The 26,454-nt window shown below is 48.3% G+C and overlaps 4 protein-coding genes across 4 annotated transcripts in view; 2 read left to right on the plus strand and 2 right to left on the minus strand.

The window, feature by feature from the left end:
- The window catches only part of nck2a (NCK adaptor protein 2a), a 22,473-nt gene extending 8,885 nt beyond the window's left edge, over positions 1-13,588 (minus strand). The window contains exon 1 of the mRNA XM_067229249.1: positions 13,419-13,588. The gene's annotated coding sequence lies outside the window, so the exon portion shown is untranslated. The remainder of the gene's footprint in view (positions 1-13,418) is intronic.
- A 5,218-nt stretch (positions 13,589-18,806) lies between these two features.
- On the plus strand, positions 18,807-19,985 carry gpr45 (G protein-coupled receptor 45). Its single transcript, XM_067228088.1, has one exon. The coding sequence runs from the start codon at positions 18,807-18,809 to the stop codon at positions 19,983-19,985; it is 1,179 nt and encodes a 392-aa protein (XP_067084189.1).
- Positions 19,986-21,448: 1,463 nt separating this feature from the next.
- c2h2orf49 (chromosome 2 C2orf49 homolog) lies at positions 21,449-23,257 on the plus strand. The gene is made up of 4 exons (XM_067261073.1): positions 21,449-21,571; positions 21,801-21,964; positions 22,163-22,460; positions 22,620-23,257. The coding sequence occupies exons 1-4, from the start codon at positions 21,449-21,451 to the stop codon at positions 22,674-22,676; spliced, it is 642 nt and encodes a 213-aa protein (XP_067117174.1). The 3' UTR covers positions 22,677-23,257.
- Positions 23,258-23,973: 716 nt separating this feature from the next.
- fhl2a (four and a half LIM domains 2a) lies at positions 23,974-26,318 on the minus strand (the record flags this gene model as incomplete). The annotated part of the gene is given in 4 exon segments (XM_067252540.1): positions 23,974-24,895; positions 25,156-25,342; positions 25,581-25,750; positions 26,144-26,318. Coding segments are annotated over 4 exon segments (684 nt in total), but the record flags the coding sequence as incomplete, so codon positions are not given.
- Positions 26,319-26,454: the final 136 nt, after the last annotated feature.

A 26,454-nucleotide genomic window follows, 5' to 3' on the forward strand; every position in this document is an offset into this window, starting at 1 on the left:
CGTTTAGAGACGCCATCAAAGGCTGTCCGGGTCAAAAGCCCCCCTCCCCTCAGCCCCCCCCCTCACAGCCCCCCCCCCTCACAGCCCCCTCCCCTCAGCCCTGTGCCCGTACAGGGAGGACCCCAGGGCGGCAGCAACACGTCGTCATCAGGCTGCCCTTTCATTGCCTGCTCAGAATAGATCCAGGGGTCTGGACCTCCAGCAGCAGCTAGACCACACAGCCCGTCTGACTGCTCACAGCCTGGGATCACCCCACATGACAGCACCCACATGGTACAGTGAGTTACACTGAAGAGCAATGTGCATGCTTGAGAGCATGCGTGCGTGTCCTGTCCTGGCAGCTCATCTTGTAATCAGACCAACAGGTCTCTCTCTCCCACACACACACACACCCCCCCCCCCCCCCCCCCCGTCTTCATTACACAGCAGATCACAGATGTTAGGATGCCTTTCTCCCCCTCCGCCCTCCCCCCCTCCCCCCCTCCTCCATTCATCTTTTCTGTCCCGGCAATTTCTCACGCGTCACTTTCATTTTGTCATCTCCCTCCCTCTCAACCCCCCCCTGAGGAACATGGACATTGTTAAGGGGGGTTTCCATGACGATGGCTGGTGGGTGGTCCCTGTTATGCACTGGTCAGAATACCACCAGGGCATCCACAATCTGGCCACTCTCTCCCTCCCTCCCTCTCTCTCTCTCTCTCTCTCTCTCTCTCTCTCTCTCTCTCTCCCCTTTTCACATTCCATTCTTTGCTCTCTTTGATATTTCTCATATTCCCTCCTTTTAAGGAAGGCCAGCCCCCCTCCCCCTCCATCCTCTCTCTCACCACTCCCCCTCTCCACTCATGACCCTGCACCATCATTATCTCCTCTGGCCTCCCTCTGTCCCTGCAGCGCGCACACACACACACACACACACGGTAGTGGATTTGTTGCCATCTGCATGAGTAAAGCTGTGGGTTAAGTGTGTGCGAGTGTGTGTGTTGTGAAATCAGTGATAAAGGTCACTGCCTGTCTGCCCACTGCTGCAGACACGGCTGCTGGTTACTGTACAGAACACACAGTCACACTACCTTCTGCTGGTTACTGTACAGAACACACAGTCACACTACCTTCTGCTGGTTACTGTACAGAACACACAGTCACACTACCTTCTGCTGGTTACTGTACAGAACACACAGTCACACTACCTTCTGCTGGTTACTGTACAGAACACACAGTCACACTACCTTCTGCTGGCTACTGTACAGAACACACAGTCACACTACCTTCTGCTGGTTACTGTACAGAACACACAGTCACACTACCTTCTGCTGGTTACTGTACAGAACACAGTCACACTACCTTCTGCTGGTTACTGTACAGAACACAGTCACACTACCTTCTGCTGGTTACTGTACAGAACACACAGTCACACTACCTTCTGCTGGTTACTGTACAGAACACAGTCACACTACCTTCTGCTGGTTACTGTACAGAACACACAGTCACACTACCTTCTGCTGGTTACTGTACAGAACACAGTCACACTACCTTCTGCTGGTTACTGTACAGAACACACAGTCACACTACCTTCTGCTGGTTACTGTACAGAACACACAGTCACACTACCTTCTGCTGGTTACTGTACAGAACACACAGTCACACTACCTTCTGCTGGTTACTGTACAGAACACAGTCACACTACCTTCTGCTGGTTACTGTACAGAACACACAGTCCACAAATCCGTTTTGGAGATGTGATGAAAGAGCGCAGGATGTTCAGAGACTTGTACAGGGACACATTCACAGGGAGGTGCTAAATTATTACCATCCCTCTGAGGATTGCGGGGACTGTACAGGAGGGAGGCAGAGGGAGGCAAAACAAGCGCGCCTGTCGCTCTGCCTTTTCATATCCTCAATTAGCGAATCACCAAGAGAGGCCAGACGTGCAACAAGGACACAGGCGCTGTACAGAAGCATGAGAGTGTGAATAATTAGACTGGGAGAAAGAGTCATTATTCTTTCCCTAAAGAAAAACTGCTCTAATTTCAGCTTCTTATGAATACTGCTTGGTTTTCCCTCTGTTCCCTCCCAGCCAATGAAAAGCCTAGCATCCATGTGCATCACCAAGCCTGATATTGATCCCTAGCCTTGAAACCCCCCCCCCCCCCCACACACACACACCTCCCTTCAGTGCCAACTGGACACACTACACCTGCTCCATCGTGTGCAGTGAACACACACCACCACACCAATGGAAAACACACAGGAGCGGTATGCAGAGCACACACACACACACACCTCAGGTCCTGTAGGTAAGAGAGGGTAAATGGAGAAGTAGATCTGCTGGTCTAAGCAGTTAGTCTAGTCAGCTCCCCGGACACACACACACACACACACACACACACACACTCCAAAAACACTCTCCACATATACCCACCACACACATGCCCCCCACACACACAGGATATATGATTCCTCTAATCCCTTGTGTGCTGTTTCCCCCTGTAAACATTTAACCCTCACACTTAGGAAGTGTGCACACACACACAGCACCAGAGGCCGGGGTTAACTAAACACTGTCTGTATTATGTGTGTGCGAACTGCATGCATGTAATCTGTGTGTGTGTGTGTGTGTGTGAGAGAGTGTCTCCTTTCACGACAAATGCCGGTAGAAACACCTGTCAAAACAGCCAGCACCTAGCTGTTGTTGAGCTGTCGTTCTGTCACCTGTCCTTCTGACTGAACACACCAGGCCTAGCATACGTTTCAGAAGTAATTATCAGGTCATTACCTATTAATGTCACATTCCGTATATGACAGCTTTTAAAATTAGAAAGTCACACCCAAACAGTCTCAGTTTGCAGTTTGAATATTGATGTGGGAAAGCCGTCAGTCTGCATGAGCGCTTGAGTTTGTTAGAAGTCAGCTCTGGGCGATATAAACAAACTCTGCTCTTTTGTGCTCGTACACATGCGCACGCACAAACCTCCACACACAAACTGTTACACACAATCCCACGGCCACAAACCCCCACACGGCACATAACCTCCACTCTCGCAGGTGGGAGTTGCAAACATTTTAGTGATGCAGAACAGTGGAAAAGCAGCCTAAAGCAAAGAATGTGTGTGAAAGAGAGAGACAGTGAGAAAGCGTGCTGTGGCGTGGTGTTCTGGGGGTGTGTGGAGCTGATAAGGCAGCCAGGAGGTGGAGGACCTCAGGAGGAGAACCTCTCCCTCTGGCTGCTACTTTGTAGGTTCACATATCGGCCACGTTATCTCTGTACACGCCTCGAATCATACATGTAATCATGTACACGCTCACGCTGAACGACCCTGAGGCAAGAACACAGCGCAGCTCATAATGAGGCAACATGGGGAGAGATGCCTTGGGTCCCTAGACCAGAGAGAGAGAGAGAGAGAGAGAGAGAGATATAGAGAGATATGAGCAGATGTGTGTGTGTGCTTGCATGCTTGTGTGTATGTGCAGATGTGTGTGTGTGTGCTTGAATGCTTGTGTGTATGAGCAGATGTGTGTGTGTGTGCTTGAATGCTTGTGTGTATGAGCAGATGTGTGTGTGTGTGCTTGAATGCTTGTGTGTATGAGCAGATGTGTGTGTGTGTGTGTGTGTGTGTGTGCTTGAATGCTTGTGTGTATGTGCAGATGTGTGTGTGTGTGTGTGCTTGAATGCTTGTGTGTATGTGCAGATGTGTGTGTGTGTGTGCTTGAATGCTTGTGTGTATGTGCAGATGTGTGTGTGTGTGCTTGAATGCTTGTGTGTATGAGCAGGTGCGTGTGTGTGTGTGTAGGATGCCGTACTAGTCACTCAGGAGGTCATTATGAGCGATAATGAGTGTGTCAGCACACAAGGCTGACCATGCATGGTAGATCAGCTCTGCTCTGTATTCCTCTTCCCTCTCCAGACGTGTACACCATTCTAATAAACAGAACAGGCTTCTCGTGTTCTTATCCAAATGACAGGTCGTCAACACCATCAAACGGAGCTAATCATCGGACAGTCGTCCCCGTGTCTGTGAAATCGGACTTTTGAGTTTCTCCTCGTCGCTCTCCCTCTAGCTCACTCTCAGAGCCTGTGTTTTGCTTTGGCTTTGTACTGTACCTCTACACCTTCTCCTCTCCTCCTCCCCCCTTCATGCTCTCCCCTGAATTATTCTCTTTGATGAGCTGGAGTGGAAGGCTCCAGAGAGACCAGGCTGGTGGTTGGGGAGACGAGAGCAGGGAAGAAACACAGCAGGCACCTCCTCTCCACCGCCCTCCTGCTCACCTCTCCTCTCCACCGCCCTCCTGATCACCTCTCCTCTCCACCTCCCTCCTGCTCACCTCTCCTCTCCACCTCCCTCCTGCTCACCTCTCCTCTCCACCTCCCTCCTGCTCACCTCTCCTCTCCACCTCCCTCCTGCTCACCTCTCCTCTCCACCTCCCTCCTGCTCACCTCTCCTCTCCACCTCCCTCCACTGCTCCCCACCTCCCTCCACTGCTCCCCACCTCCCTCCTCTGCTCCCCACCTCCCTCCTCTGCTCCCCACCTCCCTCCTCTGCTCCCCACCTCCCTCCTCTGCTCCCCACCTCCCTTCTCTGCTCCCCACCTCCCTCCTGCTCACCTCACCTCTCCACCTCCCTCCTCTGTTCCCCACCTCCCTCCTGCTCACCTCACCTCTCCACCTCCCTCCTCTGTTCCCCACCTCCCTCCTGTTCCCCACCTCCCTCCTGTTCCCCACCTCTCCTCTCCACCTCCCTCCTCTGTTCCCCACCTCTCCACCTCCCTCCTCTGTTCCCCACCTCTCCACCTCCCTCCTGTTCCCCACCTCTCCTCTCCACCTCCCTCCTCTGTTCCCCACCTCTCCTCTCCACCTCCCTCCTCTGTTCCCCACCTCTCCTCTCCACCTATCTCCTGTTCCCCACCTCTACTCTCCACTTCCCTCCTGCTCACCTCTCCTCTCCACCTCCCTCCTCTGCTCCACACCTCCTTCATCCTCTCTATTCCTCCTCCCTCCTGCTCTGCTCCTACACCTGCAGTGATACCAGCCTGGACAGGGGACACTCATCCAGTCAGACAAAGAGCAGAGTGCAGCCCATCAAACGCTCAAAAGCCTTTCGGAGTTTAACCCTTGTGCTGCCTTCGGGTCACATGACCCAAAGGTTCATAACGAACCACCGTTGTGTTTACCCAATTTTACCCAATACAAAAACAAATAAAAATAATTTTCTTTTAACCTTCGCAATGTGGGGGGTCTGAGACAGCCCGACAGTTAAAAGAAAATGCTTCACTTTGTTTTTGTAGGAGGTAAATTTGTCGCAATACGACGGGGGGTCACAATGACTGATGGGTCAGAATGACCCGAAGATAACACAAGGGTCTCCAAGCCAAGCACCGCCCGTGTGTTCGGATGCATTGTGGGGGGGGGTCATCTCTTCACGGTTGATGAGGAAGCCATATGGCCCGGTCCTAAACTCATCTATAAGCCTGCGTCTCTCCCCCGGAAACCTGAGACAATGTTGACAGACTAGAGAGAGATATCCCACTTTCACAATCTGTTACCGTTATCTCCCCTCTTGTATGGATCTGTGCTGGTGTGTGAGTGATTGTGAGAAAGAGAGAACAAGGGAGAGAGAGAGTGTGTGTGTGTGTGTAACCCTGATCTGAGGTGTTGACAAACCCAGTGGTACAGGGAGAGTGGTTGAAGTGCTGCCACAGCCACAGGGGGCGCTCTCACTACCTGCAGTGAGAGCCTCAACCAGCCTGCCTGTGTGAGAGAGACAGAAGGACACGCAGGGAACAAGACAGAGAGAATGAAAGAAACAAGAACAAAACACTTAACCGGATGGACACACAAACAGGAGCAGGAAACGTCTTCACATCGCTTTGCAGGATGTGGTTTAGTCATCCAGGCACACCCTGATGAGACTTAGCAGAGAAGCTGGACTGATCTACCAATCACCTTCCAGGCTACACATCTAGTCATTATGATGTGTTAATCAGCCTGGCGGCCTGGTTGACTGTCCCGACTGTTTCTCTTTCCTCTGTGTGGTGATGACATCACTCCTTCCAGAGGCCCTGCCACATCACACACTGCCCTGCCACACTGAACAGGCCGCTCTAGAAAAGACACACACACACCACAGTCTAGCGTTGGCACTTCCTAGTGCTGAGTGTGTGTGTGTGTGTGTGTGAAGGTGGTGGGGAGGGAGAGAGGAGACAGTAAAGGTATGCTTGTGCTCGCTCATGTCCATGTGTTTTGTATGTGTTACTGACTGTGCATGTGACCATAGCGTGTCGCCCTGCAAGCCATACGTCTCATAAATAAAGCAGGGAGCTGCAGTGCCTCCTCAGCATGTGTGTGTGTGTGTGTGTGTAGACCTGGAAGCCTATCATATTGCAGGGCTTTCAGGGCTGTGTGAACACACACACCCGCAGGCAGGTTTCCCTCCAGGAGTGTACCACTGGTGTGAGGAGGGGGGTCAGGTCCCAGCCTCCAGGAGTGTACCACTGGTGTGAGGAGGGGGGGGTCAGGTCCCAGCCTCCAGGAGTGTACCACTGGTGTGAGGAGGGGGGTCAGGTCCCAGCCTCCAGGAGTGTACCACTGGTGTGAGGAGGGGGGGGGTCAGGTCCCAGCCTCCAGGAGTGTACCACTGGTGTGAGGGGGGGGGTCAGGTCCCAGCCTCCAGGAGTGTACCACTGGTGTGAGGAGGGGGGGGGGGGGGGTCAGGTCCCAGCTTCCAGGAGTGTACCACTGGTGTGAGGAGGGGGGGGGTCAGGTCCCAGCCTCCAGGAGTGTACCACTCGTGTGAGGGGGGGGGGGGTCAGGTCCCAGCATGGACGCAATCAAATCAGTGTGATTTGATTGTCTTGTGATTGACATGTTGTGGTCCTACCTAAACCATGATTTACAGTAATGCCTGATATGTTCAATTGTTGCAGTACTTAATTTTTACAGTCTGTCATTCTATACCATGGTACAGTACACTGTGTGTTCATCAGTAGTGCAGAGTATCTTTGCACCAATCTCCCCCAAAAAAGTGTTGCATAAAAACCGACCCATATGATTATCTGCTTTCTATGACAGATGGTGCATTTGACTGGCAGCCCATGACTGAGAGTACGCACTGAACCAGGGACTCGATCCATCCACCCTCACTCAGTAGGGCTGGTCTAGGACCAGTTGATCCTTGTGAAGAACATGATATGGACAGGTACTGTTATTAGGAGCTGATCCCAGACCAGCATTACAATCACAGGCAAACTCCTGCTGCCCAGTTATCCAACAGCTCCCCCAGGGAAGAGGCAGAGATCCACAGCGATGGGAGATGGGAGGGAGGAATGGAGAGAGAGGGGGATTGTATTTCCATACTCACGCAGTGAAAGTGGGACAGCAGGATGTGTGTGTGTGTGCGTGTGTGTGTGTGTGGCACTCACATCTAATATTAAAATGAGAAACTCGTCTCAATCAGCAGGGGAGCAGCCAAACAGGCCTCACCACAGGTAGAGGGAAACATTTACACAGTGATACACAACACTGCCTGACACAACGCAACAAGATGCACTGATAGAAAACATCCAGTGTTTAGTACAAAGGAAGCTCACAGCTCCCCCCACACACACACACACACACACACACACACACACACACACACACACACACACACACACACACACACACACACACACACACACACACACACACACACACACACACACACACACACACACACACACACACACACACACACACACACACACACACACACACACACACACACACACACACACACACACACACACACACACACACACACACACACACACACACACACACACACACACACACACACACACACACACACACAGCACTTGATTAGGTCGACAGACACAGAACCTGTTTCCCGACTTCGTGTCTGAACTAGGCCCTATTGTGTTGGGTCTTGCTAGCCACTTCAGAAATTCTGACAACCTGAGTTACAATGTTGCATATAGTTTGTGTGTGTGTCCGTTTGTGTGTGTGTGTGTGACAGACAGGTTTTTACTGGTGTCAAATTAAATCTCCTAAATTCCATCCCTCAGTGCAAGTCTGAGCAGACCTTATGTGAGACTCAGAGAATGTTCCGGGACGTTCTGTGTTTCACTCCCACATTAAGGATCCTAAGCCTCACTGAACAGATGACACTTTCCTCAACTGGAACGATTTCAGATTCAGCCTGCTGTCTTTAGCAGACATTTATACCCTTGAAGTAGAACAACAAACAGGTTGAATGAGGTCTGAAGATTGTGTTGCTTCTCACACACACACACACACACACACACACACACACACACACACACACACACACACACACACACACACACACACACACACACACACACACACACACACACACACACACACACACACACACACACACACACACACACACACACACACACACACACACACACACACACACACACACACACACACACACACACACACACACACACACACACACACACACACACACACACACACACACACACACACACACACACACAGAGAAGGTACTGACAGTAAGCCCTGTATCAGCGGTACACATCTGCCCTCAGAAAGCACAATCCGTGTGTGTGTGTGCGACATGAGTCTGTAAATTAGGCTAAACCCAGGGATGTGTGTAACGTGGGTCTTGGTGTTGTGGTGTTGCTTGAGATTACTGGCCTGTGTCTAGGCAGAGAGAGCGAGATAGGAGGGATAAAAAGAGAGAGAGAGAGAGACAACACAAAGCCCAAGGCGACCGTCAGCACTTAATTAAATCAATTAGAGCATGAAGGGTCTGTCAGCAAAGCTAACTCACTAACACGCTGCAATGCCAACACTGTAACACCTACACATCACTAACACTGTAATATCAACACCACCAAAATTTTTGTACCAACACAACTTCACCATCACTGTAACACCACACTATTACCTCACTAACAGTGACCCATCACTTAAACTCTTTAACTCACACTCTATCATTTTAAGTGTGTGTGTGTGTTAAAAGGTTCCACCCTGCCTCCATCTCTATCCGCCCTCTGCTACGGGGGTGTCTGGTTTCGACCCTGCTCCGTCTCGCCTCCCGACCCACAGAGCCCGTGTTCAGAGGGGGTAATAGGAAGCCAGCCACACAGCCGGGGAGAGGCGCGGGAGAGCCATCGACCCCTAATTACTATTTAACGAGCACTTCTGAGAGTGTTTATGAATTAATGGCCCCTTTTGTCTGTCGGGGGGAGGGACGGATGGGGGGGTGGTGGGGGTGGAGTGAGTGAGTAAACTCTAAATCCCCCTGAGTGATCCTCTTCTTGGCTGGTATTTTGTCCTCCAGTGGAGAGGTCAGGATCTGTGACAGTACAGTACGGTAGAGTCTGCTGTACAGTAGAGTGCCTTTACATAACGGGTCTGCCCCTCCTTCATGTATCCCCAATAGCAGCTTGGTACTGTGGGGTTCCAGTCCCAGCCCTGAGGCCTTTTGAGACCAGGGCTGAGGTCTGTGGATGGGCCAGCTTGTTGCAGCCAGTTCCTCTCTCCTCCATCACACTCTCAATCCATCCTATCTGCCTTTTTTCCTTTCCTTTGCTCCTCTCCCTCCATCCCTCCATCCCAGAGCAGGATTAGGCCTGCTGCCCAGTGGTGACACAAGGACACCAGGACCATGGAGGGAGGGGAGAATAGAACACTAGAATGTGTAGATAAGACAGCTGAGCATCCCAGTGATGAAACCATACGAGAGATGGTAGAGAGGGAATGGACAAGAGGGGGAAAGAAAGAGGGGGATGAAAAGACACAATGAGACAGAGTGTGAAAGAGAGTGTGTGTTTGTGTGTGTGTGTGTGTGTGTTATTGGAAGCAGAGAGAGTTGTGGCAAAACAACTGTGGCAAAGTCATTTATGAGTTCAGACAGAGGACAACGTCCCTCATCTTGTTCAGATAAACTCACTCAGACTGCCTTGTTATAGCCATTGCCACACATGACATTGAGCGTTTTAGCATTTGTTACTTACATCTAAGCTAAATTACTTTTGGTTTACTAATGGTAATATCTCAAATTAAACAGGCAAACAGTAATTTGACATCCCCTGCACATCAACTCTTTAGGCAAACGCCCACTGTGCCATCATGTCAAAGGAGGCACAAAACCTTTCTTCCTGTGGTCGGTGTGAGCCTATTTCATGGCTGCCCAGGCATGATTAAAAAGCTGAATAACAATGAGATAACCTATGGACCTCTCCCTCTGTCGCTCTCTGTCTCTGCCAACATGGCTGAAACAGCCCTAGATAAACCAAATGGGCCTGCATTCTTTTCTTTTCTTTTTTTCCCCAAACCTTTTCTTTATTATTCTTTCTCCTCTTTTGGGGATGTAAAAATGTCCCAGGGGAGGGATAGTTCACGTGTGACTCGATCTCACTTTCAGTCCTGATTATTTCTATATCACGGCATCTGACCTGGTAACTCGGCTGCACTGAGACGAGAGGACCGGATCTTTCTTCTAGTAAATCATACCAGACCCAGAAACATTTTCACTTGTGGAAGTAGCACTTTGTCATGTAGCCTTAAAATCTGAGCATTTACACATGTTCTGTTCCTGCAGACGTCCCGTCAGCGATGTTAACTTGGCAGCCTAGGTCACAAACATGTGATAAAGCAATATGTTTAAGTGGAACAAGAAACCGCTAGCCTAAATATCAAGGGGACAAGAGAGGGCTGGGAGTTAGCAAGCCTCCGCAGAGTCTAAACACTATAATTATAACCTTTTTAGAGTGACATTGAAGGCTATTTAGGTCAGGGATCCTGAAGACAGCAGAGTAGCTACGATGGAGAAAACACTGAAGCTGAACACTGATGTTCTGATTAAGAACACGCCGGAATGTTAGACAAAACCGTAACACAAGCTCTTAAACAAACACACTCCAAAAACCCTAAACGCTCCAACTTAAGCTCTGTATCCAATGGGATCAGAAATAACAAGGGTATCAGTTGAGGATTTTATAAACCTCCTTTTTCAGTATCCGGTCCCTTTCTCAACAACAGGTGCACCATCGGTCTCTTTGGAGATCGCAGCCAAAAATCTCACAATCCAAATCAGTCCGGTTAGCAACACAATCTGAAGCCCTCAGCTCCACAAAGGGACTGACAATAGATGCTGTGTCGTCTTCACACTGATTTCATTGGCGAGCGCTAGGAATCTCTCTCTCGATCAAATCTCTTGTTCTGCAAAGACACAAAGCTTGTGAAACCTTAATACAGTTCTTTTGTCTGCCAACTGAAGGCTGTTACTGGGAGGATTATGTGAGTGGTTGTCAGGACAGATTCCAGAGCAGTATCCCAGAGGAGCTGGCTTAGCAGGGCGAAGAGAACACAGGCAATGCATGCTTTTCATACCGGTGTGCTGTAATGTTGAGAACGTATTGTAGAATGACTCTATGCACATGTCATTAACCTCATAGTTTAGGTACCGACAGTGACGTTGCCCTTTGATGCATCAGTGATGTTCTAACTATGAACTGCCGTGGAAAGTTTTTTTTTTTTTTTTTATAACATCCTCTATGTGCTGGGTGCGAAACTATGGTGAGAACAGCATGCAGCTCTGCTCGAAATCCACACCAGGCCAAGCTAGGTTTCCACAGCCTGGGCGGACTAGAGCAGCCAGTCAACACAAGGGAGGTCCAGACACCTGCATGTGTGGGCTCTTCCTAAACCGTCCAGTCAGCTGCAGAAAACCATTAATTAGCCAATCCTCTCCTCCCCCTTCTGCCTCTTCGGAGACGACATCTATGCTGTCAGCAGCTAGGCTAGATGACAGGGATGGTTGTTTTCCTAGAAGCGGTTTGTCTGCATGTCTGTGTCAGTATGTGTGTGTGTGTATATATATATGTGTGTGTGTGTGTGTGTGTGTGTGTGTGTGTGTGTGTGTGTGTGTGTGTGTGTGTGTGTGTGTGTGTGTGCGTGTGTGTGTGCGTGTGTGTGTGTGTGTGTGTGTGTGTACCTGTTAGCTGTGTGTGTGTGTGTGTGTGTGTACCTGTTAGCTGAACTGCGTTTATCAGCTGTGTCAGGCCATGTTCAAACACCTATGCTGATAAAGCCATAGAAGTTTTTCTGACGGGGTATGTAGGCTAGTTTTTTATTCAACTTCAAAACACAGTAAATTACAAGACAACAGGTTCCCCCGGGGCTAACAATTAGGAGCGTGAGAGCCTTTCCCCTCAGAGGGGACCGCTGTTTCTCTGAGGCAATCTACACCCACGTTATAGAACTCCCAACACAGTGAAAATCTCACCGTCTCTCAATGGGAATCGAGTCGAACAACAACTTGCTGACAACATACCTGCCACAGCACAGCGAACCTTGTCCCATAAAACAGGGTTTCCATGGCGACATTAGATGAAGGCGTGGCAGCGCTGCAGGTGCGGCCTGAAACTGTACCAAAGCCGTGAACGCCTGGCCCACTGTTCGGCTGGCTAGCTGGCTGAATGGTTGGCTGTGTGATTGACTGATATCAGCCGCCGAGTCACGCTAGCTGATGAGTAGACGATCGCTTTGAACAGGAAAACTCCCTTACAAGCTAAATAAGTGTACTTTCCTCTCTTCACCTCTCACTTCCATATACAATGTAGATTTAAGGTAAATAAATGTGGATTCATTCTTGATTAAATGTTGGTAGTCCCTGACGTGTTCACAAACTCACGCAGGAACACAAAAAAGAATGTGTTTAAAAACGACTACCCTTACGTCTCTAGAACTGGGTACTGTACTGGATACATTGAGAACAGCAGGTGCGCGAGTCATGATGGAATTTCTTTAGACTGAATCGTGTATGAACTGCCCCAGCCAAACTGAGACTTCGTTCAGCGCCAGTCGTCTAGCCTACTATCTGGGGTTGCAAGTCCAGTCTCGGAGATAAATAGGCAACCACAAATCCTTATGGCAAATGCGTTTTAAAACAAAACAGAAATTGCCAGATAGACAGGAAAAAATTACCAAATGGGATTTTAACACCACCGTGGGTGAGAAAAAAAAAATTAATGCAAGCCGTGGTTCTAAAGCGGGCGAATACAAGAGACATACATTCAGAAACATACTTTAAATACTCTCATTTCATTATTTCACATATTTGGCAAATGGCAAGTAGGCCAAACCCAATGTTATTCGTGTAACGATAATTAAAACTGTAGGCTACTAACGCTAGCTACAACCTCAAACGGCCGCCCGAGAGATGGACAAAGACCGAGTGCCCCGAAAGTGAGACAATATAACCTGTTTAGGCCCAGAGTTTTGTCCTTGTTCCAAGGTCTGTGTTTGATTTACTAGCAGAAAAAACGGCAGTCGACAACATAGTTCAAGAGAAAGATAACCGACGCCATTCACCAACTTTCAGTGATATGCTTTAGAGCAGAGTTGTATCAAATGTTCTTACCTTGTTGGTCACTCCAACGACAACTAGTAACCGAGGGTTGCTGAAAAACACACACTAAACAAAGCTTTTCTGAAAAACTACGGGAATATTACACACAACAAACGGCAACGATGTCTATTGGTTATTCCGTGTTTGCTTGCTCGGTTTTTACTCGCGGTATGGCTATTCGACTGGGTGTCTTTCCTCGCTTGTTCTCTCTCGCAAGCTGTCTCCTCCTCAATCTCGTCCAACCGGCGACGTCACCACCGCCGGGGCGTGCAGGAACCGATGGGAGAATAGGGACAAACTCGCGGGGGGCATTTGGGTGTTTTTCCCCGCCCCTTAGTGGTGGTGATGGTCACACAACTTGCCATTGTTCAACTCCTTTAGCAGAATGAAGCTCTTTCACACGACCACTGGTTTGGGAATCAAGTCTTTGGGCATGTTTTGCACTTAAAGATTAGCATCGACAGTCTGGCAAATGTTGATGTTTAGCGCTGAAGCCCAGATAGCCAACAGCCAGTCAAGAAAAAGCAAGGTTATTTCAACAGGAACATAAAGTGAGTGCACTTATGGCAGTTATAGTGGTGGAGGGAGTAGTAGGCTAGGCTATGCGTTGAGTGTCCCCCATCCCAAATCCTCTCACCAGGAGTACCCAAATCCTTTTCTTTGAAAAGAGATTAATTAAGATCTAAAAGCAGCCTCGTGAACGGTGCTTTATTAAACGCTATTTGCCAGCACCAAGAAGAGGGATAAGGAGCATCTAATTAGCATGAGACGTGGGTAGAGGTCCATGAAGGCCTCTATAAGAAAGGCTCCTTAAAAATGTCAGGGCCTATATAAATAGATAGGGCCTACTTCCTTTCCTTTCTCCTTCTTTTAAGTTCGTTAATGATTATGATCAGACACTAATCATCTGACATAGCCTAAGTGGAAGGTTTGCATTAATTACTAACGTTAATCTTCTGTTCTTTACCATAAAAAACATTATTTAAAATTCTCAGTGGTCAAAATAAGATAATTTTGCAGAATGGCACAAGTAGCCTAACCACCATTGCCCTGCCATTTACCTTCCTGAAGTTACCAGTTTTGACAGGCTTGCATTATCCTTTTTAGAAGTAAATAATTTCATGACATGCTCCATTTGATACCGCAATGTAAACAAACGTTGTACTGACGCGAAGCAGTCCTTTGATGTAAGATAATTGTGTACCCAGTCATCTTAAAACTAACTGAACAATTCACTGAGTCCAATTAGAACGAATCTTTCTTAATGAGAGTTCCTAGCTATTGTTCACTAAAATGATTGGCGGACGGAACCGTTGACCATCAGTATTCAATAGACATCTGAACGGTGGCGACAGATAATCACTAATGTATTTATCTTGTGAAGCATGAGACGTAAATAGGAGTTTGTCAGATAAAATATTCAGCCTAACTGACATGGTCATGAGTCTTGAGGTCTTACGATGATCGGTGACCCAGATGACGGGATAAAATAATCCAAAACAGAAGAATGTTAAACCTTACGTTGTGTTTTGGTTTGTCTATTTATATATAGGAAACCAATTCGTTTGGATGTTCTTTCCCTGATAATAAGATAGTTCTACCTTTACTACTCGTATGTGTGTATCGTGATCAACAGCACCCCCAAGTGTTTATGCCTAATAATCACACTCAGCATAAAACCCACATTCGTTTATTGGAGGACTCATTTAATTCATGTATTTTATGATTTGACATGTTAGTAATTGGATTGTGCATAAATCATATGTTATTCAATCTTATCGGCAACTTTTACCTCTCTTTTCTGATTGACCAATGGGTTTATGGAGTCAGATAACATTATCATCAAAGAAGCCTGTGAATGATACCGTTTCAGAACGGAGAGCGGGTCTGTTTCACCGTGAGCAGCCAATGTATTGCTCATAAGCCAACAAACGGTAAAACACGTCTCCCGCCTTAACGAAGGAGCATCATCACTCCGACACCTTTAAATCAGACCAGCGGATATTTGCGCTCGCGCGTCACTGAGTGGCCGCGGCACGCGGGTTGATTTTCGACTGGGTTTACTATGCATAGCGTTGATTGAGGTAGCGATGAAAAATACTATGTGCATCCTGGTACATCGTCTTTTGACAGTGCGATCATGGTGGGGAATGGACAGGAAAGACATCCACGATTCCTCTTCAACGTTCAGATGAATGGTAGGCATTTTGACGATCGCAGTGATGCTCGAGACCGTATGCGCTTATGTCAGCCATCCTATTGTTTTGCTCAGATAAGATATTGACTGGCCTACCTTTTCTACTATGAAAGAAATTCTGATAAAGTGCGACTATAAAACAGTAACCGGTTTATTCTTAAAAGCTGTATGGATGGATCATGGATTTTTTATTATTTTTTTTATTAGATCTCAAGAGATGTGGACAGAGCGTAGCCAATATATCGCATAGATGTTTATTTTTACGTGTCAGATCAGATTTTGTTGGAGCAATAGACTAAAATGTGTTTATGAGATGAGACTAGTAAATAATAATCTAGTTTCTACGGACACACACACAGAGAGAGAGAGAGAGAGAGAGAGATAGATAGAGCTCATGAGTACATAAGAAACCTCAATCAATGGGGATATTCTGTATCCTAGCAACCTTATTGACACTACATGGAAAATGTGTCCTTTTTCGTAATGTGTACCATAGTAGACAGTATACTATAGACAGTAGCCTGGGATTGGACAGCAATAATGTTTCTACAATGTACATGTACAGTGTACAAGTGTGCTACATGTTCTATTGATCATGTAGCCTAAAAGGTCAGCAATATTTGTAAATGATCTAGAAAGTCTTCCAGTAAATCCTAAAATATTCCCAAAGAGAGAATACATAGTCATCACAGAGTCCTTCATTTGCCAGGCCAAGACCAGCCCTGGGGGGTGGTAGATTGTATGGGGAGTCAGGTGGCTGAGCGGTTAGGGAACTGGGCTAGTAATCCAAAGGTTGCTGGTTCGATTCCCGACTATGCAAACCAAATGACGTTGTGTCCTTGGGCAAGGCACTTCACCTTACTTGCCTCGGGGAGAATGTCCCTGTACTTACTGGAAGTCGCTCTGGATAAGAGTGTCTGCTAAATGACTAAATGTAAAATGACTAAATGTATAGGCTGCTGGCTAAAGACCTGTTGTTGGTGAGGCTACACTGTGTGGAATTACTGATTTGGATGCATCTCATGATCTGTTTGTGGCTCTGTACATGCGGGCTCAGTTGAACCTCTCTTCCTCTCCTCTTTCTCTTCTCTCCATCTCTCCATCTGGTTTTCATGAGAGACGGCAGAAACAAATAGGAATCTCTTCAGTCATTTCACGGTATACATCCTGTACATATCCGAGCCCTCGTGACTTGAGGCATTCACACACCTCCTAGTCATCCTACTAGAGGAAGGCGTCCAAACAGAAACAGGTCGCTAAGGAGACTGAAAACAGAAAGAGGGTGGAAAGAGTAAGATGGAAAGAGCATAGAGGAAAGAGTGCAGGTTAATATTTACATTTAGTCATTTAGCAGACGCTCTTATCCAGAGCGACTTACAGTAAGTACAGGGACATTCCCCCAAGGCAAGTAGGGTGAAGTGTCTTGCCCAAGGACACAACGTCATTTGACATGGCCGGGAATCGAACTGGCAACCTTCAGATTACTAGCCCGGTTCCCTAACCGCTCAGCCACCTAACTCCCTAATATCATCCAGTGTCCCCAGCTCAGCCTCCATCCTCCCTGTCAGTCTCACCAGAGACCTGCCATGCAGAGACTGGTTGGGAAATGTTGTGTTTCATTGGAAGGGGTCCTAACCCTGTCACAACCTCTCTGTCACACACAAACACAATCTCACAGACTCTGGCAGAGAGAGTAGGGGGAGGGAAGGACGGGGTGGGGTGGTGGCGGGGTGAGAGGAGGAGGAGGAGGGGTGGGGGGGGCTGGTGAAGGAGAGAAGAGGGATGGGTTGTTGCCAAGGAGCGTATGACCTGGTTGCCGTGGCAACTACTACGCATAAGACTCGGCTACAGGGTCTGGTACTGTTCGGGGGGTTTTCAGAGTAACGCTCAGCCGGGGTCATTCTTCGCCCTCCCCACCCTCGGGATGTTTTCATCAAGTCAGTGTTGGTTGATGTGGCTTCCAGAACCTCCCATTGGTTTCACACGGTGGTACTGTAAACACAGCTATCTAATCCTACACCTGATCTCAACTCTACAATTCTCTTTTCCAGACCTCACCCGTGCATTTCTCTTCATTCTTCCTGGATGGAGTGGAGAGTGGAGAGAGGGTCACCTGGAATGAGCATGCTCCAGATTTGGGATTGAAGGACACGCACTGCATCGCGATGGGGAACACCACAGAACATTTAGTCATTTAGCAGACGCTCTTATCCAGAGCACCCTCTCTATTATCCTACCCCCAAATAGCATTACGAAGGGTGGAAACCATAGCAACAGCGGAATCCTGGGAGTGAGCTCTTTTGAAGATGCTTGTGCCTTTCATCAGGGATACACCAAACACCAAGCTGCACCAGCAGGTGATCTACCAGTGGAACGGAAGACTAACAGGTGTGTGTGTGTGTGAGCACGTGTGGGTGTCAGTATGTATGTCAGTGTAAGAGAGTGTGCAAATAATTTTTTTGTTGTTTTATTATTGTATTTTATTTATCTCAGCCCTGCAAGGCCAGCTAAAAAACAGCTACATCTACGCCTTTGTAACGGTGTGTGTCACAACACACTCTTCAGACGAGTCAGTGAGTGGGGAGAACTCTGAGGATCCGCTTACGTAAGTGTCCACAAACCAACGTCAGATCCAGCCTCCCAGTTTCAAGCACTTCTGCCTCTGCTGCTGATTAAAAACTCACGCTCATGAGTAATGGTCCAATCACATCCAGTTTGGTGTCAAGAAAAGGCGCTTCAAATGATGAGCATCACTTTTGGGAATGTGGAGGAGATCAGCTGTCTCTCTGTGACGGTGTCAGTTGACACTGATGAGACACTCGTCTGCCCACTACGCCAGGCTCAGTCACTGGGCTCAGGCACGTGTGTGTGTGTGTGTGTGTGTGTGTGTGTGTGTGTGTGTGTGTGTGTGTGTGTGTGTGTGTGTGTGTGGGCACCCTGTGCTAAAAGCGGAGTGGAACCACTCTGAATTTCTACTCCAGCTTTGTGAGTACTGAGCGGCAGCTCGGTAGTCAGTTGTTTTTTTTAACACTGACAAAAAAAAAAAGACAATACAAATGTTTCATGTTGTGTTCTGTGTTCTTTTCATCAGACATCGCCAAAACCACTTCTGATGGAGGACACTCTGAGGTACAAACGTCAACAAGGAACAAGGATGTGTAACTGTCGTGGGACTGACATTGTTTGGTAACTTTGCCGTTGCCATGGCGTTTTGCAATGGCAGCTTGCTGGGTGGGTGTGGTCTGTTGGAGCCTATCGATCTGGGGGAGGGGCCAGAGATTGTGCCGTCACTGCCCGACGAGGAGGAGGAGGAGGAGACCGCTTTGATGCCTGTCACGCTTCGCGTCACTCTCGCCGCCATAATGATCTTCATGATAACCATCGGTTTCCTCGGCAACGCCATCGTGTGCCTGATTGTTTACCAGAAGCCCGCCATGCGCTCGGCCATCAATCTTCTCCTGGCCACGCTCGCCTTTTCCGACATTATGCTCTCGCTGCTCTGCATGCCCTTCACCGCCGTTACCGTGGCAACCGCCGACTGGCGTTTCGGGGGCGGTTTCTGCCGGGCGTCCGTCATGCTGTATTGGCTGTTTGTGCTGGAGGGCGTGTCCATCCTCCTGATCATCAGCGTGGACAGGTTCCTGATCATCGTGCAGCGGCAGGACAAACTGACCCCTCACCGCGCCAAGCTGCTGATCGTCGCGTCCTGGGCGCTGAGTCTGTGCGTGGCGCTGCCCTCCGTGGTGGGCTGGAGGGCGGGCACGGCCGGCATCGGGGGCGCCTGGGCGCCCCAGTGCGTCCTGGGATACAGCGAGTCCCTGGCGGACCGCGGCTACACCGTGCTGCTGGCCGTGGCGGTGTTCTTCGTGCCGTTCGGCGTCATGCTGTACTCCTACCTCTGCATCCTCAACACGGTGCGCCGCAACGCCCTGCGCATCCACAACCACACCAGCGACCAGGCCACCCTGCCCGCCCTCAACCAGGTCAGCAAGCTGGGGCTCACCGGCCTGCAGCGACCCCCGCAGGTCAACGTAGACATGAGCTTCAAGACGCGGGCCTTCACCACCATCCTCATCCTCTTCATCGGGTTCTCTGTGTGCTGGCTGCCCCACACCGTGGTCAGCCTGCTGGCGGTGTTCAGTCGCAGGTTCTACTACAGCCCGGCGTTCTACCCCGTTAGCGTGAGCGCCTTGTGGCTCAGCTACCTTAAGACCGTCTTCAACCCCGTCATCTACTGCTGGAGGATCAGGAAGTTCAGGGAGGCCTGTCTGGAGTTCATGCCCAAGAGCTGCAGGCTGTGTCCCAGGGTGCCGGGCCGCAGCCGGAGGAGGGTGAGGCCCAGCAACATCTACGTCTGCAGCGAGACCCAGTCGGCAGTGTGAGGAACTCTGATGGGTGGGAGTTTTCAGTTTCCTATACGGGATTGAGTTTTGTCTGGCCCAGCGGAACCAACCGGCTTCAGGCAACTTGCTTGGAGCTCCAGGCAGACTCAAGCAAACACTCAAGCATATAAAAAGGAACAAGTATTTCGACCCATATCTGCAATGTAGGTGACAGTGGCAACTCTGGGAAATCATGTGGTGTTTACTTACTTACTCGTGTAAGGTATTACTGCTCTTCCCATTACTGTAAAGTCATTAAGAAGATGTTGAAGACAGCTCTGGCGCCCATGTTGACTCTAGTCTCCCCTCGTATGTCCCATGTTGATGATCTAATGCTGTGTCCACACTTGTACGTCTCACTTACTACTATCCCTCTCTCTCCGACCTTGGATGACGGATATTGTACCTCCCCTCCTTACCCCGTATGCATCTCTCTATTCTCCCCCTCTCCTCTCTTTTACCTTCTATGCCCAATTCTGTCAAATCTTTGAATATATACTGTACAATGAATAATGATGCTCTCTGGTGGTTTTGTCTTATGATATCTCTCTTTGTCTCACTGACAAGGACAACAGACTAATAAGTTGCCTGGTCAGTTGTAACATAATAATATCTTAATAACTTTCCTCCCATTTTCCTGGCAGGAAGGGATAAGAATGTGCCAGGAAGTGACCAAATAATAACATGAGTGGGAATCTGAATGTCAGTGACTTCTCTTTTGGTATGTTGGTGTTTTTGAGCAGAGTACATTGTTGTTCACTAGATGGTTGTTTTATATGTCTATATGTACAATAAAAAGTTTTGGAAAAGTTGTTATGAAATGTTAAAATGGAAGGTGCCTGATTATGTCATTGGTGACACATTATTTAGTTGGTTGGATGAAATGAGTGGTCAAAAGAGACTTGCCATCATAGCTTTCTTACAAATATGTCTGGATTCGAATGTTGTAAAAGAGAAAATCTAAGAAAGAAAGCTGTAAACAGGTAGGCTTTTCTGGGAAACCCAGGTTAAACATACAGTTGCTTAAACAATGTCAATATGTGCTGATGTTGCTGAGATACTGAAATGGCCTTTTGATTGCTAGTGACAGTGATTATATGTGGGTTTTTGCAAGATCCATGTTCATAAAAACTCCTCCAAATGCAACGCAATTACGGTGCTTCCTCTGGACTGACTAAGTTGCATTGTGTTATTTATTTATTTGCATTTACAGAAAAATACCACATTTGGAAAAACTCCCGTCTGACTAGGTATTAGATAACACTGTGCAACATTGAAAAGAGACATGGAAGTGTCTGACCTAACAAAGGGTTATTTCCTTGCCTTAACCGTCTGGCCAGCATATAACACTTGCAACATATTTGGAAGAAACTGAGAATGTTTATGTAAAATGTGTCCCTTGGAATTATTCTGCATACTGTTCCTTTAACGCAGTGGCTGTTGGGACAGTGTGTTAGTCAAACATGGCGAGCATCAGTACAAGACGAGATGAGACACACAGAACCAGCAATAAAACTGATTCCAAAGTAGATATATTACACCCTGAGCTCCTGTCTCGAGACTTTATACAACTAGTTCTACACGAGGTAAGCAACAGTGCCTATTTGGACCAAATTTGTTAATAGTCCCTAGTGGCTAGTGCTAGCTATCCAACTTAGCTTGCTAGCTAGCTAGCTACACCCGTTTTGAATGAGAATGACAGCTAGCTAAGCATAAGCGATAGCCAGTCTAGCTTTGCACTGATTGCCCTTTAAGACAAAGGGTATTCTACTTGCTCTCGAATACTTACCAACCGATACATCTCCTCTCTAACAGAGAAATATAAGCACTGGGGAAGATGAGAGCCGTGACCGACTTACGGAACTCTACCTACGGCACATCATCCCTCTCCCGCAAAGAGCGCTGCCTAACAGCCGCTGGGGTCGGAAAATGGAACGGATGCGCCCACGACAGACCCCGGCCGGTGGACGTTCATACAGGTAAAGCCTAATATGAAGTTTTGAAAATAAAGCTTTAAAATGTTCAGTACAGTCAGTAAATAGACTGGTAAGAGAGACTTGAACTGTAGCCTTTTTGACTAGTAGTTCAGATCAGCTCTCTGTTGACTAGTGCATTATGTTTGACTATTATAATGGACATGAAAGGTTTTGCTAGTCTGAGTCTGTTTCTGCTCGCAGTAGTGACACGAGCGGGAAGCGGCCTTCTGTCGTGTTTGATGGCAGGTCATCTCAGGCAGGGCCGGTGAGGCTGAAGAAACCAGAGGAATCTCCAGGGTTTGGGGGAGGAACTGACCGGCTGAAGCTCCCGCCATCCGTCAACCTCTCCAACCCTGTACGCAGGCTGACCAGCTCCTCTTCCTCCTCCTCCTCCTCCTCCCCCTCGTCCACCACAGTCAAGGTCCATGCGGGTCCAACAGGGAATGGTAGACTTGTCTCCCCATCATCAGTCTCTCTCAAAAGAGAGGCAGACAGCTCGGTAAGGAAACATACTCAAAAACCACCAAAAAATGAAAATATTTCTCCATCTAAACAAATGTAAAAAATAATTTTAATTTGGTTTGTAGTTAACATATCTCCGAAGGACAAGATCTTTGATCTTTGAATGTCTGTGTTCACATGTTGTCTGTGTTTTCAGGGTGTGTCAAAGTCTCCAGAGGTGAAGAAGAAGATCCAGCATGTGACATGGCCGTGACCCCTTACTCCTCGACCCCTGACCCCTGGACCTCGACCCCTGGACCGTGACCCCTAGACCATGACTGTTGACCCATGTGGAAGGTTATGCACCACCTGGAAATGTCCTCAATAGCAGGTCGCCACCCTACACACACTGCAGGGCTCTGTACCCACCCTCCTGCTGTGATGCTCAGTGATGTCACACAGCAGACGTACCACCCTCCTGCTGTGATGCTCAGTGATGTCACACAGCAGACGTACCACCCTCCTGCTGTGATGCTCAGTGATGTCACACAGCAGATGTACCACCCTCCTGCTGTGATGCTCAGTGATGTCACACAGCAGATGTACCACCCTCCTGCTGTGATGCTCAGTGATGTCACACTGCTCAGTGATGTCACACAGCAGACGTACCACCCTCCTGCTGTGATGCTCAGTGATGTCACACTGCTCAGTGATGTCACACAGCAGATGTACCACCCTCCTGCTGTGATGCTCAGTGATGTCACACAGCAGATGTACCACCCTCCTGCTGTGATGCTCAGTGATGTCACACTGCTCAGTGATGTCACACAGCAGACGTACCACCCTCCTGCTGTGATGCTCAGTGATGTCACACTGCTCAGTGATGTCACACAGCAGACGTACCACCCTCCTGCTGTGATGCTCAGTGATGTCACACTGCTCAGTGATGTCACACAGCAGATGTACCACCCTCCTGCTGTGATGCTCAGTGATGTCACACAGCAGACGTAGCTCTAAACTTGGGGAGCAGTAGGATGTCTGGTTCACCTGCCTGACTGCTGGTGGCTCAGCCTGGCCTCCCTCTGGAGTGGGGACCAGCCTGGCCTGGTTCTGTGTGGATGAGGAGGAAGACTGGATGGTACCTGCCAGGCGGTCCTGGTAAAGGCTGTTCCAGCCCTCTCCTCCCACCTGTCGTGGCCTTGCAGACAGGTAGCCAGCTCCTCCACACCCTCAGATAGGACTGGACTCTCAGCATCTCTCTTTTTTTTTCTTCTTCCACCTTCTATTTATTAACTGTGTGATGATATAGCATGTAATCAGTAATGGAGGATGTGTTTGTGTGATTTATAAAATGAGCTTCCTGAGAGTGTTGAGTGTGCTATGGAATTCAGGGCTCTGATTAGTAGGCTACAGTGTGTGTTTTTTACTGTAGGTTCATGGTAAGGAAATGCAATTTTAATTCAGCAAGGTGATATATGTCTCTGTCCATTAGGTGGAGCCATAGATGATGAGTTGGCTCTGCCATGTCTTGCTGTCAGTTATTAATTGCCATATAGATTGTTTACACATCGTTTGGTTCTTTTTAAAGTACTTTATTTGAATTTGAGGCACACAGACTTGATATAGGGTTCCCTTGTGTTGGGCTGACAGTGTATATCTTTGAGGTTTTGATTTGCTCAATTGTTTACACAGTATGTTCTGGTACCAGCTTTTATTAAGGTAAGATCTTTAAAGCAAAAACAATCTTGACAAAACTCCTATTTAAGTTTCTGTGTACTTGTTTCTGTATTCATTTATTTTAGTTCCTTAAAGACTGGCAACATGGCTCAAATGTGGATCTTTTGAACCCTTTAATGTAGCCCTTTATGTATGTATAAGCCTGGTTCACATCGGGATTTCACATTCACTTTGGAACTCCACGGTTTCTGCTCTTCCAAACACACCACCTGTATAGCATACATATATATTTATATAAACTCTGAATATATATTTCATATCTGTATATAATTGATTATCACATCAGACACTCATGCACCTCAAAACGCCAAATGGATATGTATAGATTATCAAGCCTTTACATGCAAGAAGCAAGATTTTGCAGAAGATGTTGCACTCTGACAGTCAAATATAGTCACAGGTTAGGTTACTGTAATTCATATTAGCTAAACGGGTTAGTTAGTTCTAGCAGCCTGTGTCTGCTTTGTCATCCAGACAGTCAGGCAGCCAGGCAGAGTTGTAGCGGTACTGGAGCTTTTTGCTCTGGGTTTGCCTACTCATAGATCCTCTCTGACCGAATCAAAAGTGACCAATCACAACCATCGGCCGTTTATTGCCACCCCAATCAGATATCTTTGCCGCACTCCGGGCACAGGATGTCGTCGCGCTCGGTGAGGAAGCCACGCCCCACCAAGGACACGGAGCACTTCTTACAGTTGAAGCAGTCGTTGTGCCATTGGCGCTCCTCGAACGAGATGTACTTACTGCCTCCCAGACCTGGAGGGAGAGGAAGAGAAGAGGGGGGAGAAGGAGGGAGGGTGAGGGAGGATGGGAGGGAGAGGGAGGGAGAGAGCTGGTCAGGACAGGCAGGCAAGATGGGACTTAAATTGTCAGTGGCAGTTGGAGCAAACTGTTAGAAAACAGACACCAGTCAGAAGCTTAGATCGATGGAGAGTACATTAGATGTATGGATGGATAGTACATGCTGGAGGGAGGGAGGGAGAGAGAGAGAGAGAGAGATGGAACCCTGTGCTCACCGCTGATGGGGGTGGTGCAAGAGGCACACTTCTTGGCGTACAGGTTGCAGAAGCAGTTGAGGCAGTAGGCAAAGTCGTCTCGAGAGGTGAAACGCTGGCCTGACAGCTGCTGCTTGCAACTGGTACACAGGAAGCAGTCTTTGTGCCAGGGCTGCTCTCGGTAGGTCACCCCCCCAGTGGTGATTGGCTGAGAGGATGAAGGGATAAGAGAGAAAGTTCACACATAGCTCCTATTGGTCAGGTAAATGTCAATCACACACAATGTCCTTAGATGATAATATGAGAGGATGAGACGGGACAGATAATTCCAGACAAATATAATATCTGCTGCAGAACTAGAATCAACTAGAATGAACTACAAAGACCTACAATAACAGATACTGTATGTAAATAACAGTGCTGAATAGCGCAGGGATTAAACCAACCTTCTTGCACTGCACACACTGCATGGCAAACTGCTTCTCGTAGCAGGGCACACAGAAGTTGTTATTCTCCTTGGGGATGAAGCTCTTGGTGCCGATGGGCTGCTGGCAGCGCTGGCATGTGAAGCAGGTCTCATGCCAGCTGTTCCCCTTGTGCTCCATCTTCCTGGAGCCTGGAGGAGACACGAGATAGACCCGGGGGGGGGGGGGGGGAAAGAGGTTTTCATTCACATTCATCTAAGCCTAATGAGAGCAGAGAAAGTTTGGGAGAGAGTGGTTTGTTTTGATCAAATCCTGCCTCTGGGAACAGACATGCTCTATTTCCTGTGTAACATACTCTGGGTGATGTCACGTATAAACAGTATAAACACACTGAGAGACTGAATCTTTGGGGTCTAAGTTTGTTATTGAAATGTGCGGTTGCCTGTAGCCTGCCTCCTTCCCTCTCTGTGTGCCTTGCTGCCTCCCTTCCTCCATGTCTACCTGCCTACTTGCTTGTGTCTAATGCCTCCTACTCCCCTAACCAAGTGCATCCCAGATCAACCTGTTACTCCTGCAGGTCTTACCAGGCATGATGGTCTTCTTGCACTCATGGCACTTGGAGGAATACTCATTGGAGTAGCACTCTGTGCAGAGCAGCTGGTCATCCTTGGTGGAGAAGGGCTTGTCCACCAAGGAGCGTTTACACTGGAAGCACTGGAAGCAGTCCTCGTGCCAGTGGCGGTCCTTATAGGACAGGTCCTATGGAAGGGACCATAAGGAGTGATTAGACAGTGTGTGTGTGCGCGTGTGTACATCAATAAGGGTGTGTCGAAATACACGTGAGCCCAACTCCTAGGGAATTCAAATAAGATTGAAGTGTGTGAGAGAGAAAAGA

Source organism: Osmerus mordax, chromosome 2 (assembly GCF_038355195.1).
Source record: "Osmerus mordax isolate fOsmMor3 chromosome 2, fOsmMor3.pri, whole genome shotgun sequence".
NCBI classification, from domain to species: domain Eukaryota; kingdom Metazoa; phylum Chordata; class Actinopteri; order Osmeriformes; family Osmeridae; genus Osmerus; species Osmerus mordax.